Source organism: Lithobates pipiens, unplaced genomic scaffold (genome assembly GCF_037356315.1).
Source record: "Lithobates pipiens isolate NorthernLeopardFrog02 unplaced genomic scaffold, aLitPip1_a1.2 Scaffold_16, whole genome shotgun sequence".
Classification (NCBI taxonomy): domain Eukaryota; kingdom Metazoa; phylum Chordata; class Amphibia; order Anura; family Ranidae; genus Lithobates; species Lithobates pipiens.
This window is the reverse complement of record NW_027507748.1, coordinates 105,413,423-105,429,358: the sequence shown is the minus strand read 5'-3', so window position 1 is coordinate 105,429,358 and position 15,936 is coordinate 105,413,423. Positions and strand designations below refer to the sequence as shown.

At 44.4% G+C, this 15,936-nt stretch overlaps 1 protein-coding gene across 1 annotated transcript; it reads right to left on the bottom strand.

Moving 5' to 3' along the window:
- LOC143984265 (histone H2A, embryonic-like) lies at positions 1 to 2,843 on the bottom strand. Its single transcript, XM_077484538.1, has 2 exons — positions 2,813 to 2,843; positions 1 to 545 (listed from the first exon to the last, which is right to left on the bottom strand). Exon 2 carries the CDS (start codon positions 531 to 533, stop codon positions 117 to 119), a length of 417 nt encoding a protein of 138 aa, XP_077340664.1. The 5' UTR covers positions 534 to 545; positions 2,813 to 2,843; the 3' UTR covers positions 1 to 116.
- Positions 2,844 to 15,936: the final 13,093 nt, after the last annotated feature.

Genomic DNA, 15,936 nt, shown 5'->3' with positions numbered 1-15,936 from the left:
TACATTAAAAATTAATTTAATGGAAACATGTAAACAATTTTAAACCAAAACAGATAAAAATTACAAGTGCATTATCAAGTTAAATTGCAAGTACATGAAGTTAAATATTTGTTTATTCAAAACTCCTGAGACTCAGCAGCTTTGGGCTCCTGTGAGGAGCCTTTTGCAGTCTTCTTTGGCAAGAGAACAGATTGAATATTGGGCAAGACTCCCCCATCTGCAATGGTAACACCAGCAAACAGCTTAGCCAGTTCCTCATCATTCCTGACAGCCAGCTGGATGTGTCTGGGCATGATGCGGGATTTCTTGTTGTCTCTGGCTGCGTTTCCTGCCAGCTCCAGGACCTCCGCACACAGATATTCAAGAGTGGCTGCCATGTAGATGCTGGATCCAGAGCCAATCCTCTCTGCATAGTTTCCCTTCCTCAGAAAGCGGTGGATGCGGCCTACTGGGAACTGGAGACCTGCTTTAGCTGACCTGGAAGCCTTGACACCAGTTGCAGGCTTCTGAACCTTCTTGCCACGACCAGACATTATGAAGATCACCTGTCAGATAGTATTTTTTGTCAATGAGGGGAAAAAAAATAAATAAAAAAAATAATAATTTAAGAACTTAACTATACAAGTTTCATTCAAACGCAATGAGAATATGACAAAACTGTCCTTAGTGATTAGAGACCCTCAACCTTTGGAGCTTATGGCTGAAATATATACATTTCTGCAAGGGACCCCTCTCTCTTCCCCCCCCCCCCCAAAACAGCTGTAGTACATACCTCAAACACCAGGCAAAATTATATGGCAAGTGAGGGCTCCCATTGGAGAGATTTTGCCAAGTTCCTTTTAATGAATTGGGGGGCGGGGGTTAGAACCTTAGGTTTTAATTTCTGTGGGTGCCTCCTAGTCACCTAATCTCTTGTGCCAAGACGACAAGTCTTCACAATGACAGCAAAAGCCAAGCCATTCTAATCCTAACCAATAATCAGATCTGCCTAGTGCTGGGCTTCAATACAAGCAAAATGTCATGGGTTTAGCGGACCAGAAACACTACAGCAAGTTTGTACCGGCTGAATAAAACCTCCAGTTGTAACATGAATGGATCATTAGAGAAGGGTTAGGACCTCCTAGCAAGCTTTTGAGATACAAAAAACCCCACTGATGATAGTTTGATAGATCAGCTGGGTGCTGCAGTAGTTTTGTGATGGGCAATAAAGAACTTTAGTTATACCTGCTAAATGTCCCTCAGAATATTCTACCAGTGAAGAGCAGCACAGTTGCATGGCACAGGACATGCAAGGAGCCTCCATTTCCAAACATGTTTGACAACTTAGAGCAAATTTTTGCATTGCAACATTGCCACATCAGAAAGATTAGGGCATCAGTTAATCCAAGGTACACCGCTTGGGCATTTTTCCATGGACTTCAGCTTGTATAAAAGCAGCGAGAACAGGAGGTTTGAACATTTCAGTAAGCTTTGAGCAGCTCTCAAATACATGGGGGGGGGAGTAAATTGATACCCAACATGTCACACTTCAAAATTGCACCCGCTTGTGGAATGCTGTCAAACTTTTTGGTTAAAAAAATAAATAAAAAAAAAAAGTCTATAGGTTGCATGTTCTGAATTACAGAGGAGGTCTAGGGATGGAATTATTGTTCTACCAATCCCTCACATGTGTGGTTTGACCACCGTTTTCATATGAGAGTCAGGACAGGGCACAACCCCCCCCCCCCCCCCCCCCCAACACATCTTTAAGAGCTATGGGTGGAAGTGACATTTTGATGTCGCTTCAGCCCTGCCATGTATGGAGATGGGTGGGGGCCATCTAAGCCTCACTCATCTCCATACCAAGCACCAGATCGCCTCTGCCACTACCGACAGCTCAGTTAAGCACAGAGGGAGCAGGAGAGCAGTGGCACCTCTCCCACCACCAATAAACAGTGAATCCACCGCAGAGCCCACCATTATCGCAAAGAGGACCAGCTCCTGAAAAGATGGATAGCTTGGTTGTGGCAGCAGCCGCCATTACTGATATATCCATCTTCAAACTGCCAACTTATATGTACAGGAGGCTAAAACAAAGCCGTTAAAAGCCTAACAAGCTTCATGAAATGCTGAAGCTAACAGTTTAAAAGTGACAATAAGCACCCCCCATTAGGATTTGTGGTCAACATTTGCAAACTAGAGCTGAATGGTACTTTAAAAGCTTCTACAGTTTGGCAAAACCTCTGCAAATGCAGCATGCTGTTCACACTGCTCTTACACAAGCTGAAGTCCCTGTGAAACAGGCCTAAGCTACCTAAAAGCCACCTGCCCAAGTCAGGGGGTAGATTAGGATAAGGGGCTATGGAAGAAATCAGACTTGAACAGATACAGAGGATCATCAGACTAGGGGAGTCAATCAGCAGCCCCCAAAATAGCATTAAATAGAAAATCTTACCACAAGTTGTATAAGACATTATACAATTTTCCTTTAGATTTACTAAAGACACATACATCTTCAATTCATATGCAATCAGGCAAGCCCTGGTAATACATAGTTGAAAGTAACACTAAGGGCCAGTTCAGACCAGATGCAGCTCCATTTTTTCTGAACCAATACAGTCAGTTCCAGTCAGTTTCTGCACTGGAAACTGACTGCATGGTGTGAATTAGAGCCATTGGAATACATGGAAAACACTGTGAATGCATTTTTAGTGCAGGGAAATAAAAAAAAAAGGCAAACAGAACTGCATCTGGTGTGAACTGGCCCTAAAGGAAATTGCACAAGAAAATTGTACCATATAGCACTAAATAACCAAACGCAGCATCTACTCACCCAAAGCCAGCTAAACTCAGAGAAACTTGCACAGGAGTAGAACAGACTACACTTTCCACATGCTGCTTATATCTAGGTAAATACACCTGTGGCTGGTTAATTCAATGAGTACTTCCCCCATTCAGCAGTGCAGGTGATCTCACTTACACACAGGCGGAGGCATTAGTATCTCAACAATGCCACTTGTGTGGGAATGTACAAAACAAGGATTGCTTGGCGTATAGGAAATACTGAATTAAATAAGACATGCTTTAGACCCCTTTCACACTGGGGAGGTTTTCAAGTGCTTTCACGCTGAAGTGCTGCGCTGGCGGAGTGTCAAAAAAAAGTCCTGCAAGCAGCTTCTTTGCAGCGCTTTTGGAGCAGTGAATACACCACTCCTAAAGCGCCCCTTCCCATTGAAATCAATGGGAAGCGCCTGCAAAGTGCTTTTGGCAGCAGCGCTTTGTGGGCGCTTTTAACCCTTTATTTGGCCATTAGCGGGGGTTAAAAGCGCCCCACTAGCACTCAAAAAACGCTGGTAAAGCGCCGTTAGTTTAAGTGGCGCTTTCCAAGCATTTTTCTGGCACTGGCAGTGTGAAAGGGCTCTTAAAGCACTCAGGCTTTCACATTGGGATTGCAGATGAAGCTTCTTTCAAGCGCTTTACAGGCGCTTTTTAACGCTAAAGCACCTGAAAAATGCCTAAAAAACGCGTGAAAGGGGTCTAAGAGCAGGGTGGATAAAAATCAATGATTTAAAAAAAAAAAAATAATCCAAAAAAATTATTTTTTTATTTAAATCAGATTTTTATCAAATGTATTCAAAATTAATAACAACACATCGCACTAGAGTTCACATATTACTACAACACAGTAGTGTGAATGGGTACTAAATCAAATTCAAGAGTAGGCAACATTTAGACTTCCATGTGAGTGTTGTAGCCTATGCACACAGGGAGTTAAAAAAAAAAAAACTAGCTGCAAAGCCATTACCAACACCAGTAAAAAAGCAGCTGTAAAAACGTGCTTTTAGAAGTGTTATGCATTATTATAATGCATTATTCCATTATTTGCGCATTAATGCCAATGCATTGGCGTTAATGCGCGTTTAGCCATGTTTCTCTGCCCTCTTCTATTTTCCACAACAAATCCAATTACTACAGCTTAAAAATGCTTGATGCAGCTTAACGCTGTATATAGCGTTAACACGCGTTTAGCCGCATCAGGCGTTTTTACAGTTGTAACGCTGCTGCTCCAGAATGCCCTGGACCTGTTTTTTTTTTTTTTTTTGCAGCTTGAAAACGCCTATGCCACTTACAATTCCTAAAACTCTATGGGGGTTATGCTCTAAAGCTGAAGCAGGCAAAATCTGGTGCAAGTCTGCATAAAAGCTGATCAGCTTCCAAGTTTTATTGCCAAAGCTTATTTGAGCAAACTAAAGTTAGAAGATAATTGGCTACCATGCACAGCTGCACTAAATTCTAAGTGCTCCGGTTTTAGTAAATTTAGACACATAGAATAACATGGACACAGGGTTTTTAAGCTGTAAAAAAAAAAAAAAAAAGCCTGATGCCCCTAGGGGCAGCTGTAAAAATGTCCAGTGTGCACGAGGCCTAAGCTCATCAATTTGTGCTAAAACAGCAGGATGTAGATGTACCCCCAATCATGCATATGTAGCACTTACCCCCAAAAGAGCGGCTGAATTTTTCTGGGCTTACCGATTACCTCCACCAGCTCGTAACTCGTTGTCCTTGTCTAGAGGTTCCCAGGGTTGATGACCCAGTAACTGTAGAAACCGACACTTGGGTTCCTTGTTAGGATTTTTATTTTGCATAAAACAGTTGAACAAACTCAGTCTCTAAGTTGGGAATAGAGGGTATCAGGATAAAGTTTAGCTCAGGTGCTTGGAACTGCTGGCTTCAATAAAAGTCTCTCTCTGTACATAATCCAGGGAATAACCACTCACAACTGGACTCTAACTGTTGGATAAATCCTTGACCTTGGATCTAGCAGCCAACAGGTAAGTCTAGCCTTGCACAGTCTCTCATACAGACTTGGTTGAAAAACTTAGTTGTAACCGGAAGGATAGAGGTAGGAACTTTTCTTACTCTACCAGAATCTTGCAGCCGGTCCAGCGATACCATAAGAAATGTGGATTCAATCAATGTCCATGGCAGCTCAGCTTCCAGGCTCTTACCAAGCAGCCAGCCTCGTGCGTAGCCCTCTTACTGAAGAGTCCTCCCCCGGTCGCATGTAGAGTTGCTGGGCCTCTCCAAACTCGAGACGGCACCGGAACACCTTAGAATCCTCCTTCCAGTTACTGCGCCTCAAACTAGCCAGAAACGGATGGATCCGCACCCCAGGCAATGAGGTCCTCTGGGGGCTGGTCAGGAGGACCAGGACCATGGAGTCAGCAACAACTTCTGGACCGGAACCCACAACCACATGACTTCAGCAGCTTAAGCACCCTGTCCCGGAATACACAGCGAGACAAACGCCCACTGATTGGCTTTGAGAGAGAGATTGGTACCCAATGCGTCCAACCAGCCTGTGTTCTAAGGCCTCTCACAGGTGCAAACCCCACCTATGACCAGGCAGAACCTCAATACAGCCCAGCCAAACTGATACCAAAGCATAATTTAGAACAATTAACCCCAAAACTTAACTATAATTTTGGGCAAAAACTAAATTTACAGACATAGCACGTACTCATTAGGAGTACCGGCGCTACACATACATGGACATGTATGTCACTGCCCTTATATGTACGCATGTATAGGCATGTGTGGATGAGGCTTGGACATGGTCAAGTGAAGAAGCAGATCTCCAGAGCTCCTCACGATCTGCAGCTTCATCAGCATACACCGGAGGGAATATCGCACTTACACGGAGCCCACTGTGATGTCCCCAGCCGCGTGGTGGGACTTCCAAGATGGCATCCAGGAAAGGCCGTGGGGCGGACGCTGCAGCAGTGACCAGAGCTTCTGAGCATCCTGCTGTGTCCCCCATATTCTCGCCTCAGCTGGTAAGGGACATTGCCCCCCCCCCCCGCCCCCTGAATCTCCTGGCTCCTCAGCCTCCCAAGAATGGGGCTCTGATATTTCAGAGCTGGTGGGTGACTGGGACCTGAAGCAGCACATCTGGTCCCTCCCCACAAGGGAGGACCTGGATTGCTTTGCCTCCAGAGTAGAGAAGGCCTTCAGGCAAGATATTGAGCAGCCGAAGGCCAGGGCCGGATTAACATAGGGGCTTGTGGAGCTGCAGCTCCAGGCCCCTCCCTCAATATAGGCCCATGCCAGTGGCTTATCAATATCTGTGTGCCTTCTTGAAGGAAGAGGAGCCCTCTGTGCACTGCACACATGGAGGAGATAAATGTTAGTCACTGCAGCCAAGGCTTGTCTGTGCAGATGTCTGACCCCTATCACAGGATCTGTTACACTCACACAGATCCTCTGTGTCTGGGAGCTGTCTGGGGGAGGGGTGCTGATGTTGTCCTAACCAGCAAGAGCCCGGGAGGAAGGACATCTCCCATGCTGTTGACATAAGTGTAGCGGCCAAAACCTTTGCTGTGCGGCCTTGAATTATTGGGCTTACCAGTTACCTTCTCTCGGCCTGCTCTTCCACGTCTAGGGGTTCCCAGGGTTGATACCCAACGACTTGAACACTGACACAGATGAAGTCCTCTTTAAAAGGTTTTATTTTGCAGCAACAACTTTCAAATAACACAGTCTCTTAGGGAACAGAGGGTACAGATGAAGAACTCAGGCACTTTGAACTGCAGGTCTAGCAGACTCTCTATTTCCACCCAGCTGGGTACTTCAAGGCTGAACAGAGCTCTAGCCAGAGATCATGGCAGTCAGCACGTTGACTTAAAACTTGATCAGTCAACTAAGGGTGAACAGGAACCTTTTTCTTTTGTACCTGGAACGTTTCCCGTCTCCTCAATGGTACTGAAAAAGTGTAAATTCCTCAATGTCCTTCCCAACTCAGTAACCAGGCACTTCTCAGGATGCCACTTGTCGGCCCTCCTCTGAAGAGTCCTCCCCCAGTCACTTCCACGAGCTGTGATGCCTCTCTAAGCCAAGAGCACACCCGGACACTTTGAATCCTCCCTCAGTTAATGCGCCTCGGACCAGCAGGTTCGAGTCGGATCCTTACCCCAGACCATGCAGGTCCTTGTAATGAGTAAGTGCTAGTTTTAGTGTGAAACACGTCAGAAATGTTTGTTCTATAACTTTTTTCCCTCATTGCTGTGATTTGTGTGATGTGAAGTCTTTTACTTGAGAAAATAAAGGCACCATTTATTTTTTACTCAATCCGGAGTGCGGCTGTCCAGAGTATTTGCATTCCTTATCCATTAGGTCCTTGTAATGTGCTGTATTGGGAAGTGGCAACCATGTAATGTAATGTGCTAAGCCCACTATGTAATTTGCTGTGCTTTGCCCAACATTAAAAGTTCTGTATCCATGTATCCACCATGTAATGTGTTGTGCCAACCATGTAATGTATTGTGCTATCCCCCCCGCCCCCACAGACTCACCCCCTCACTCTCAGCCCCCTCTCTTTCTCCCTTTTACCCTCTCACCCCCTCTATCTCTCATCCCCTTTCTTTCACCCTGTTCTTTCTCTCTCATCACCTTCATCCCCCATTCTCTCTCTCTCGCCCCCTTCAACCCCCTCTTTTCTACCACCCTCTCTCTCTTTTACCCTCTCTCTTGTCCCCTCTCTCTCTTTCATCCCCTTTCTCTCTCTTTTCCCCTCTCTCTCATCCCCTCTCTTTCAGCCCCCTATCTCGGTAATACTCCTCCCCCCTCTCTTTCATTTAATTTAACAAAATATTGTTTGCATTTTCATTTTTATTTATTTTCATAAAAAGGGCGCCCACCAAACTCCTTAGCACCAGGTCCATGATGCTCTTAATCTGGCCCTGGTTATGGGAGACACATCCATGCGGACAAAATAGTTATTTGCCGGCCTGATAAGGACAACATCGTTTACTTTATTCAAAAGTACAGTGTATAGAAAGTGCAGCGCTATAGTACACCTATATATAAGAATTGGTGTAAGTGAAACAGAAAATGAATAAACGTGAGTCAAAATATATGACAGTGGCTAAAAGTCCCAAAAAATAATAAAAAAATATATAAATATAATGTCGATTAGAATCCTGGGACTCAAATCTTTAGACCTCAAAAGGCACAGCAAATCTCGCAACCGACTACTGGACTATATCTGAGAGGAATAGGTACTCTTACCAGATATGTTGGACACATCTACCCTATAGCAGTGTGTAATGAAAGTGAGGCCGGAACGGAAAAGAAAGAAAGGAAAATAGTGTAGGTCCGGGTATGACCGTGTGTTTAGGGGAGACAAGGCATGGGTTAATAAGATAGCTAAGAGGGGAGGGGACAGTGAGAATAATCCAGGGGGGAGTGGTAAGATATAAGGAGGAGGCGGGACTGAGCTGGGGACAGAAAGTGCTGGAGAAAGACAAGAGAAGGCAGTTTTTCCACCCACCCTCCCTATATGTTGTCTGTGTTTGTTGGTTTATGTGTTTTCTTTCTTTCAGAAACATGGCAGATGGTCGTCATGGCAGCTGTGGATCGGCGGTGTTTTGTTGGTCTTTGACGGTGGCAGTAAACATATGTGATGGAAAGGGGTGGGGGGCTCATCGGTAGTATGTGCCCCTCTGGTGTATTCCAGCAAAAGGTTAACTGGAATACTGTAATGGTTGCACTGCGGGAAGGGGGTTGTCTCCAAGCTGATTATCCGCTGAAGGCCTATCATGTGGAAAAGGTCCCGCAGTGTATTGATGAAATATGTGTTGGAGTTCGGGGGTGCCGTCAAAGACCAACAGACTGGAGTAAAACAAGTTGTTACGGATGTGATAATTTTGGTATATATGTGATACTGGAGTTATTTATATGGTGAATAATAAATAGGCTGCTATGGCCATTTATGCTCCAAAATTAAGGTGTGGTCTCTTCATTTTAGAAGGGTAAGAAATGGGGATGTTGGAGTACAAGTGGTATAGCAGTAAGAGGCAGGTTGGGTACCTCTGAACTACACTGGTCAAGCTCAAAACGGCTACGATGGGCAAGGCAAGTGAACTTCCAACTTGGTGATGTCTCTCCTCAGGAGTATTCCCTTTCAATCGTCTGTCGTTCACGATCCACGGTTTGCACTCAAAAGGTAGATCCATTACCTGGAACTTGAACTTTTTTTTCCCCCCGACTTGGTCAGAAATGACTCCACTTTATTGCTGTATTCTGGGTTCTTGTAGGCTGGATTTATTTACCTTGGAAAATCCTTTTTTCTTGAAATTCAAAAATCACAAGTCATTTCCCTTTTCATGCGAATAGTGCTTCTTTACCATGCGTAATGGTTTCCGCTTTGATTGTGTAATTGCAAATAAGTACATTTTATTCTGCTCCTTTTTTGCTTTGCATGATATTTACATCGCTCCTGTATATGCATTTCTTTTTAAGCGCGCTAACAGGTGATGGTGAGAGATTTCTGTTTGTCCTCTGGATCTGACTGATACCTCTAACCTGCAATTACTAGGTGCCTGAACTCTCCCTTATCCTCTATCCCTCTATTGAAGGACTGTGTCTTGTGTCTTTCTTTGGTATTACCTCTAAATAAATCTTCAAAAAAGGATCACGTGTCTGATATATCTTCATTTGGGCTACTTTCCACGGGGACCCCCCCCCCCCCCCCAAGATGAAGAGGCGAGCAGAAGAGGTAACGGTAAGCCCGAATAAAACCAGCAGCTCCTTCGGGGGTTAGTGCTACATATACAGTATCTCACAAAAGTGTGCACACCCCTCATATCTTATATTATTTCATTATATCTTTTCATGTGACACTGAAGAAGTGACACTTTGCTACAATGTAAAGTAACGAGTGTACAGCTTGTATAACAGTGTAAATTTGCTGTCTCCTCAAAATAACTCAACACACAGCCATTAATGTCTAAACCACTGGCAACAAAAGTGAGTACACCCCTAAGTGAAAATGTCCAAATTGGTCCCAAAGTGTCAATATTCTGTGTGGCCACCATTATTTTTCAGCACTGCCTTAATCCTCTTGGGCAAGGAGGCCACCAGAGCTTCACATGTTGCCACTGGAGTCCCCTTCCACTCCTCCATGATGACATCATGGAGGCTGTGCCCGCCATATAAGGTCCTGTGCCCACCTTGTGCATGTGCTGTGTTGTGCCCACCATGCAATGTGATGTGTTGTGCAGTACCAACCATGTCAAGTGCTGTGCCAACCATGTCACGTGTAATGTGCTTGTAATGTGCTGTATTGGGAAGTGCCAACCATGTTATGTGCTGTGCCCACTATGTAATTTGCTGTGCTTTGCCCACCAGTAAATGTGCTGTATCCATGTATCCACCATGTAATGTATTGTGCCAACCATGTAATGTACTGTGCTATCCCCTCCATGTAATGTACTATGCTGCGCTGCCCCCCCCCCCCCCACAGACTCACCCCCTCACTCTCACCCCCCTCTCTTTCTCTCTTTTACCCCCTCACCCCCTCTATCTCTCATCCCTTCTCTTTCACTCTGTTCTCTCTCTCTCATCACCTTTATCCCTCATTCTCTCTCTCTCTCTCTCTCTCGCCCCCTTCAACCCCCTCTTTCCCACCACCCTCTCTCTCTTTTACCCTCTCTGTATTCCCCTTTTTCTCACCCCCTCTCTCTTGTCCCCTCTCTCTCTTTCACCCCCTTTCTCTTTTCCCATCCCTCTTATCCCCTCTCTTTCAGCCCCCTATCTCGGCATCACCCCCCCCCCCTCTTTAATTTAATTTAACAAAAAATTGTTTGCATTTAAATTTTATCTATTTTCATAAAAAGGCCGCCCACCAAAATCCTTAGCACCAGGTCCATGATGCTCTTAATCTGGCCCTGGGTGCAGGTAAGCTGAAGTGCATCAGTGCAAAAGCAGCCTTAGGCCCCTTTCACACGATTGATCCTATTGAGTACGTCTGTCTGTTTTTCCAGCGGACCCAGTCGGACCCTCCAGTCACATCTATAGAGTGGCAGATGTAAACAGACTTGTGTCCATTTACACCCGCCTATTTTCAATCCGATCCACCTAAAAAAAACAGAAGGGGGTCAGTCCACTTCTGTCTGGGGGGACCAGAGGGCCCATAGAGTAGAGCAGGCTGTGTCCGTGACTGTTCTGCATATGCAGCGTGGACACGGACCTATCATCTGCCCGCTCCACTCATTGTGGCACATGACCGGTTACCGAGTTGCTAAAGTGACCCTTGCTCCTCAAAAGTTTGGGCACCCCTTGCTTAGGGACAAATCATTTGCCTCAAACCACTCTACTAGATCATTCACCTGTTCCTTGTAATTATTATCATCCCCTCTTATGATGCAACCTACTATGGTGGTATCATCTGCAAATTTGATAAAGCTATTTGTAGAAAGGCAAGGAGTAAAATCACAAGTGTATAGATAGTAAAGAAGGGTACACAACCTTGTGGTACTCCTATGCTAACTACTCACTGGGAAGAAACATGGTTGCCCGGGCTGATCACCTGTAGGTGGTCAACCAGGAAGTTCTTTATCCAACAGCAAAGGGATGGGGACAAATTCAGCTTCAACATCTTCTCCACCAATAAATCTGGGACAATGGTGTTGAAAGCCAGGCTATAGACAATGAACAACATTCTTACATAGTTAACAGTGTATTCCAGATGACTTAAATGTAGTGCAAGAGCACCCCATAAGTATCTTCTGCAGGTTAGTGAATTTTAGCTCCGACTCAGCAGGGTGTGTGTCAGAGCTGTGCAGAGAAACCACCGTTGACTTGTGAAGGAGAGAGGCAGAGGTAGCCCCACCATCCAAGCGGACATAGGGTTGTGAAAATTAGAGGGCCCCTCGCGGGCGAGCTTCGCTCGCCACGCTTGGGGCTCGGCCTTGCTGCGCTCGGCTCTTTTTTATTCCTACTCTATGTCCACTTGGATGGTGGGGTAGAACCTGGACTCACGCCGTTCATCCTCGGCTATTTTCAGAATCTGTGTTGCTGCGGACACTATCTGATGGGGGACCTTATATGATGGGACACCGGTGCATCACGGATCAGGGTAACGACTGAGTGATCACTTGTAAACAAACCGGCCTCATGTTATGACGCCGGTTCCTCCCTCCCCCTCTCTGTACCGATCGGTACAGCGGAGGGGGAAGAGATCGGTGTCAGCAGCGCTGTGGGCTGCATCTGCAGTGCCCACATCGCTACTCACCGAAATTTAACCCCTCAATTCCCTGCCAATACGCTGCAATACCAGCCAATACTCTGCAATACCCGCCAGTACTCTGCAATACCCGCCAATACTCTGCAATACCTGCTAATACTCTGCAATACCCGCCAATACTCTGCAATACCAGCTAAAACTCTGCAATACCCGCCAATACTCTGCAATACCCGCTAATACACTGCAATAACTGCCAATACTCTGCAATACCCGCCAATACTCTGCAATACCAGCCAATACTCTGCAATACCAGCTAATACTCTGCAATACCCGCCAATACTCTGCAATACCCGCTAATACTCTGCAGTACCCACCAATACTCTGCAGTACCCACCAATACTCTGCAGTACAATTCCAGCCAATACTCTGCAATACCCTGCCATAAATTGCCATACCAGGAGATACCCAGCCATACTCGGAGATACCCAGCCATACTCGGAGATACCCTGCAATACCCAGCCATAGACATCCCCTCCCGCCGCCCTCCGGTGCTTCTACCACCTCGCCAATACGATCAAAGCCAGAATATTATTTTTTTATTTTTTATTTCAGGCTTTCCAGCTTAGAGGTGAGATGTGGGGTCTTATTGACCCCATATCTCACTGTAAAGAGGACCTGTCATGCCATATTCCTATTACAAGGGATGTTTACATTCCTTGTAATAGGAATAAAAGTGATCAAAAAATGTATTTTTGGGGAAAAAAATGTCAAACTAAAATAAATAAAGTAAAATGAACAATAAAAAAATAAAAATAATTCTAGCCCTAGACTTCCTCTGTAACTCAAAACATGTAACCAGTAAAAAAAATTAAGGCGTCGCCTATGGGGATTTTTAAGTAGCGACGTTTGGCGCCATTCCACGAGCATGTGCAATTTTGAAGAGTGACATGTTAGGTATCTATTTACTTGGCGTAACTTCATCTTTCACATTATGCAAAAATTGGGCTAACTTTGCTGTGTTTTTTTTTTAAGCACAAAACATTTTTTTTTCCAAAAAAAGCATTAGAAAAATTCCTGCGCAAATACCGTGCGAGATAAAAAGTGGCAACGACCACCATTGTATTCTCCAGGGTGTTTGCTAAAAAACATATATAATGTTTTGGGGTTCTATGTAATTTTATAGCAAATAAATGATGATTTTTACATGTAGGAGAGAAATGTCAGAATTGTCCTGGGTGCTCCAGAACGCCTGATGGCGCTCCCTGCATGTTGGGCCTCTGTATGTGGCCACACTGTGTAAAAGTCTCACACATGTGGTATCGCCGTACTCGGGAGTAATAGCAGAATGTGTTTTGGGGTGTAATTTGTGGTATGTATATGCTGTGTGTGAGAAATAAACTGATAAGATGACAATTTTGGGGGAAAAAAAAAGTAAAAAAATTCTTGATTTTGCAAAGAATTGTGGGAAAAAATGACAACTTCAAAAAACTCATCATGCCTCTTACTAAATACCTTGGAATTACTTCTTTCCAAAAAGGGGTCATTTGGGGGGTATTTGTACTTTTCTGGCAGGGTCTGAAGAATTGAAATAGGCCGTCAATACTTCAGGTGTGATCAGTTTTCAGATATTGGCACCATAGCTTGTGGACTCTATAACTTTCACAAAGACCAAATAATATCCACCAATTTGTACTTATTTTTACCAAAGATATGTAGTAGTATAAATTTTGGTGAAAATTTATGAAGAAAAATTACTAATCTGCTAAATTTTATAACAGAAACTAAGAAAAATTATTTTTTTTACAGAATTTTCAGTCTTTTTTCTTTTATAGCACAAAAAAAAAAAAAAAAACCGAGTGGTGATTAAATACTACCAAAAGAAAGCTCTATTTGTGTGAAAAAAGGACAAAAATTTCATATAAGTCCAGTGTTGCATGACTGAGTAATTGTCATTCAAAATGCGAGAGCACCGAAAGCTGAAAATTGGTCTGGTTATTAAGGGTGTTTAAGTGCCCAGTGGTCAAGTGGTTAAGGCCCCTTTCACACGGGATGGATCCGTAATGATCTGGCCCGTGATGATCCGCTTGCTCAACGGGGATCGCTCCGTTTGTCCCCGCTGAGCCGGCAGATGACAGGGCGGTCCCGGCACACTGTGCAGGAACCGCCCTATCAGCTCTCCGCTCCCCTCTATGGGGATCGGATGAACACGGACCATCTGTCCGTGTTCATCCGATCCGCTCTGCAGACGGATAGAAAAATATGATTTTTCTCCGTCTGCAGAATCGGACAATAGCGGAGATGGACGATAGCGGGTGTCTGTGGATGTTCATCCGCAGACACCCGCTATCGCATAGGAATGCATGTATGTCCGTATTTCATCCGCAAACAGATGGATGAAATACGGTCATACTGTCCACATGTGTGAAAGGAACCTAAAGGTTACTAATAATGGCATGCAAAAGGGATGCTGTCAATATAGGTGGAGCTCGAAGGGCTATGTCAATACTGTATATCCTTGATACTCCACAATTTGGATCTCCCTTTCATTGTTTGACTCTCTTCCTGCCCAGCTGTCCATATTTCAGCTCCTCCTGTTGGATTCTCTATATTAAATATCCAACAAGCATAGCGGGAACCACTCATAATGGCCACAGATGTGCAGGGCTGAACTGAAAGTAATGCAAAAGTGGGCATAACTTTCTTTTATTAACTTACATAGGTCATTCAAATTTCACATGTTGATGGAGTAATGCCGCATACACACGACCGGGCTTTTCGACGGACTAGGTCCAATGGTCTTCCCGACGGACTTTCGGCAGAGGACTGACGGACTTTCTGAACAAACGGACTTGGCCACACACAAACGGACTAAGTCCATTCGAAAGTCCATCAGTTTGGAGCGTGATGCCATAAGACAAGGAAGTTCAATAGCCAGTAGCCAATAGCTGCCCTTGCGTCGTATTTGGTCCGTCGGACCAGCATACAGACAAATGGTTTTCCCGATTTTTAGTCCGTCGGACTTGAGACCGTCGGATAGTTTTGAAACATATTCTATTTCTAGGTCTGTCTGATTTTTATAATAAAAACACCCACACACGATCGGATTGTCCGACGCACTACCTAGTCCGGTCATGTGTATGTGGCATTACTCTTCCTCTATAGTAACTCTTCTTCTTCCTTGTTCTTTTCCTTCTTATTCCTTCTTCTTCTTCCATCTTCCTTCCTCTTCTTCCTTATTTTTTTCCTCCTTCTTCTTCCTCATTTTTTCCTCCTTGTTTCTTCTTTTTCTTCCTTCCTCTTCTTCGTCTTCCTTCTTTTTCTTCCCTCTTCTTCTTTCCTCTTCTTCTTTCTCTTTCTCCTTCTTCCTCTTTCTTCTTCTTCGGTCTTCTTTCTTTTCTTCCTACTTCTTTCTCCTTCATTTCCTTTTTCTTCTTTCTTCTTCCAAGCAAACAAGCAACAAGCTGTCATTCAGTTCTTGATGAAAGAGGGGAGCAGACTGTCCAACATCCACAGAAGGCTACAGACTGTTTATGGAGATGACATCATTGACAAGAGTAACTAAATAACAAGACATTGCTTCTGTCCATCTTGTCAACTCTATAACCTTCTGTGGATGTTAGACAGCCTGAACCCATCCTTTGTCAAGAACTTAATGACAGCACAATGCTTCTGCTTGGAATCCATTATTTACCTGCAATGAAAAGTTACTATAGAAGAGTTATGCCCCATACACACGGTCGGAAATTCTGACAGAAAAAGTCAGATCGTATTATGTTGTTGGAAAATCCAATCGTGCGTGGGTTCTATCTGACTTTTTCTGTCGGAATTTCCGATGGAAAAAGGTTTAGACCTGGATCTAAAATTTTACAAAATCCGATCAGACTTTTTCCGATTTTGTGTAGAGAATTTCGAAGTACAAAGTGCCACGCATG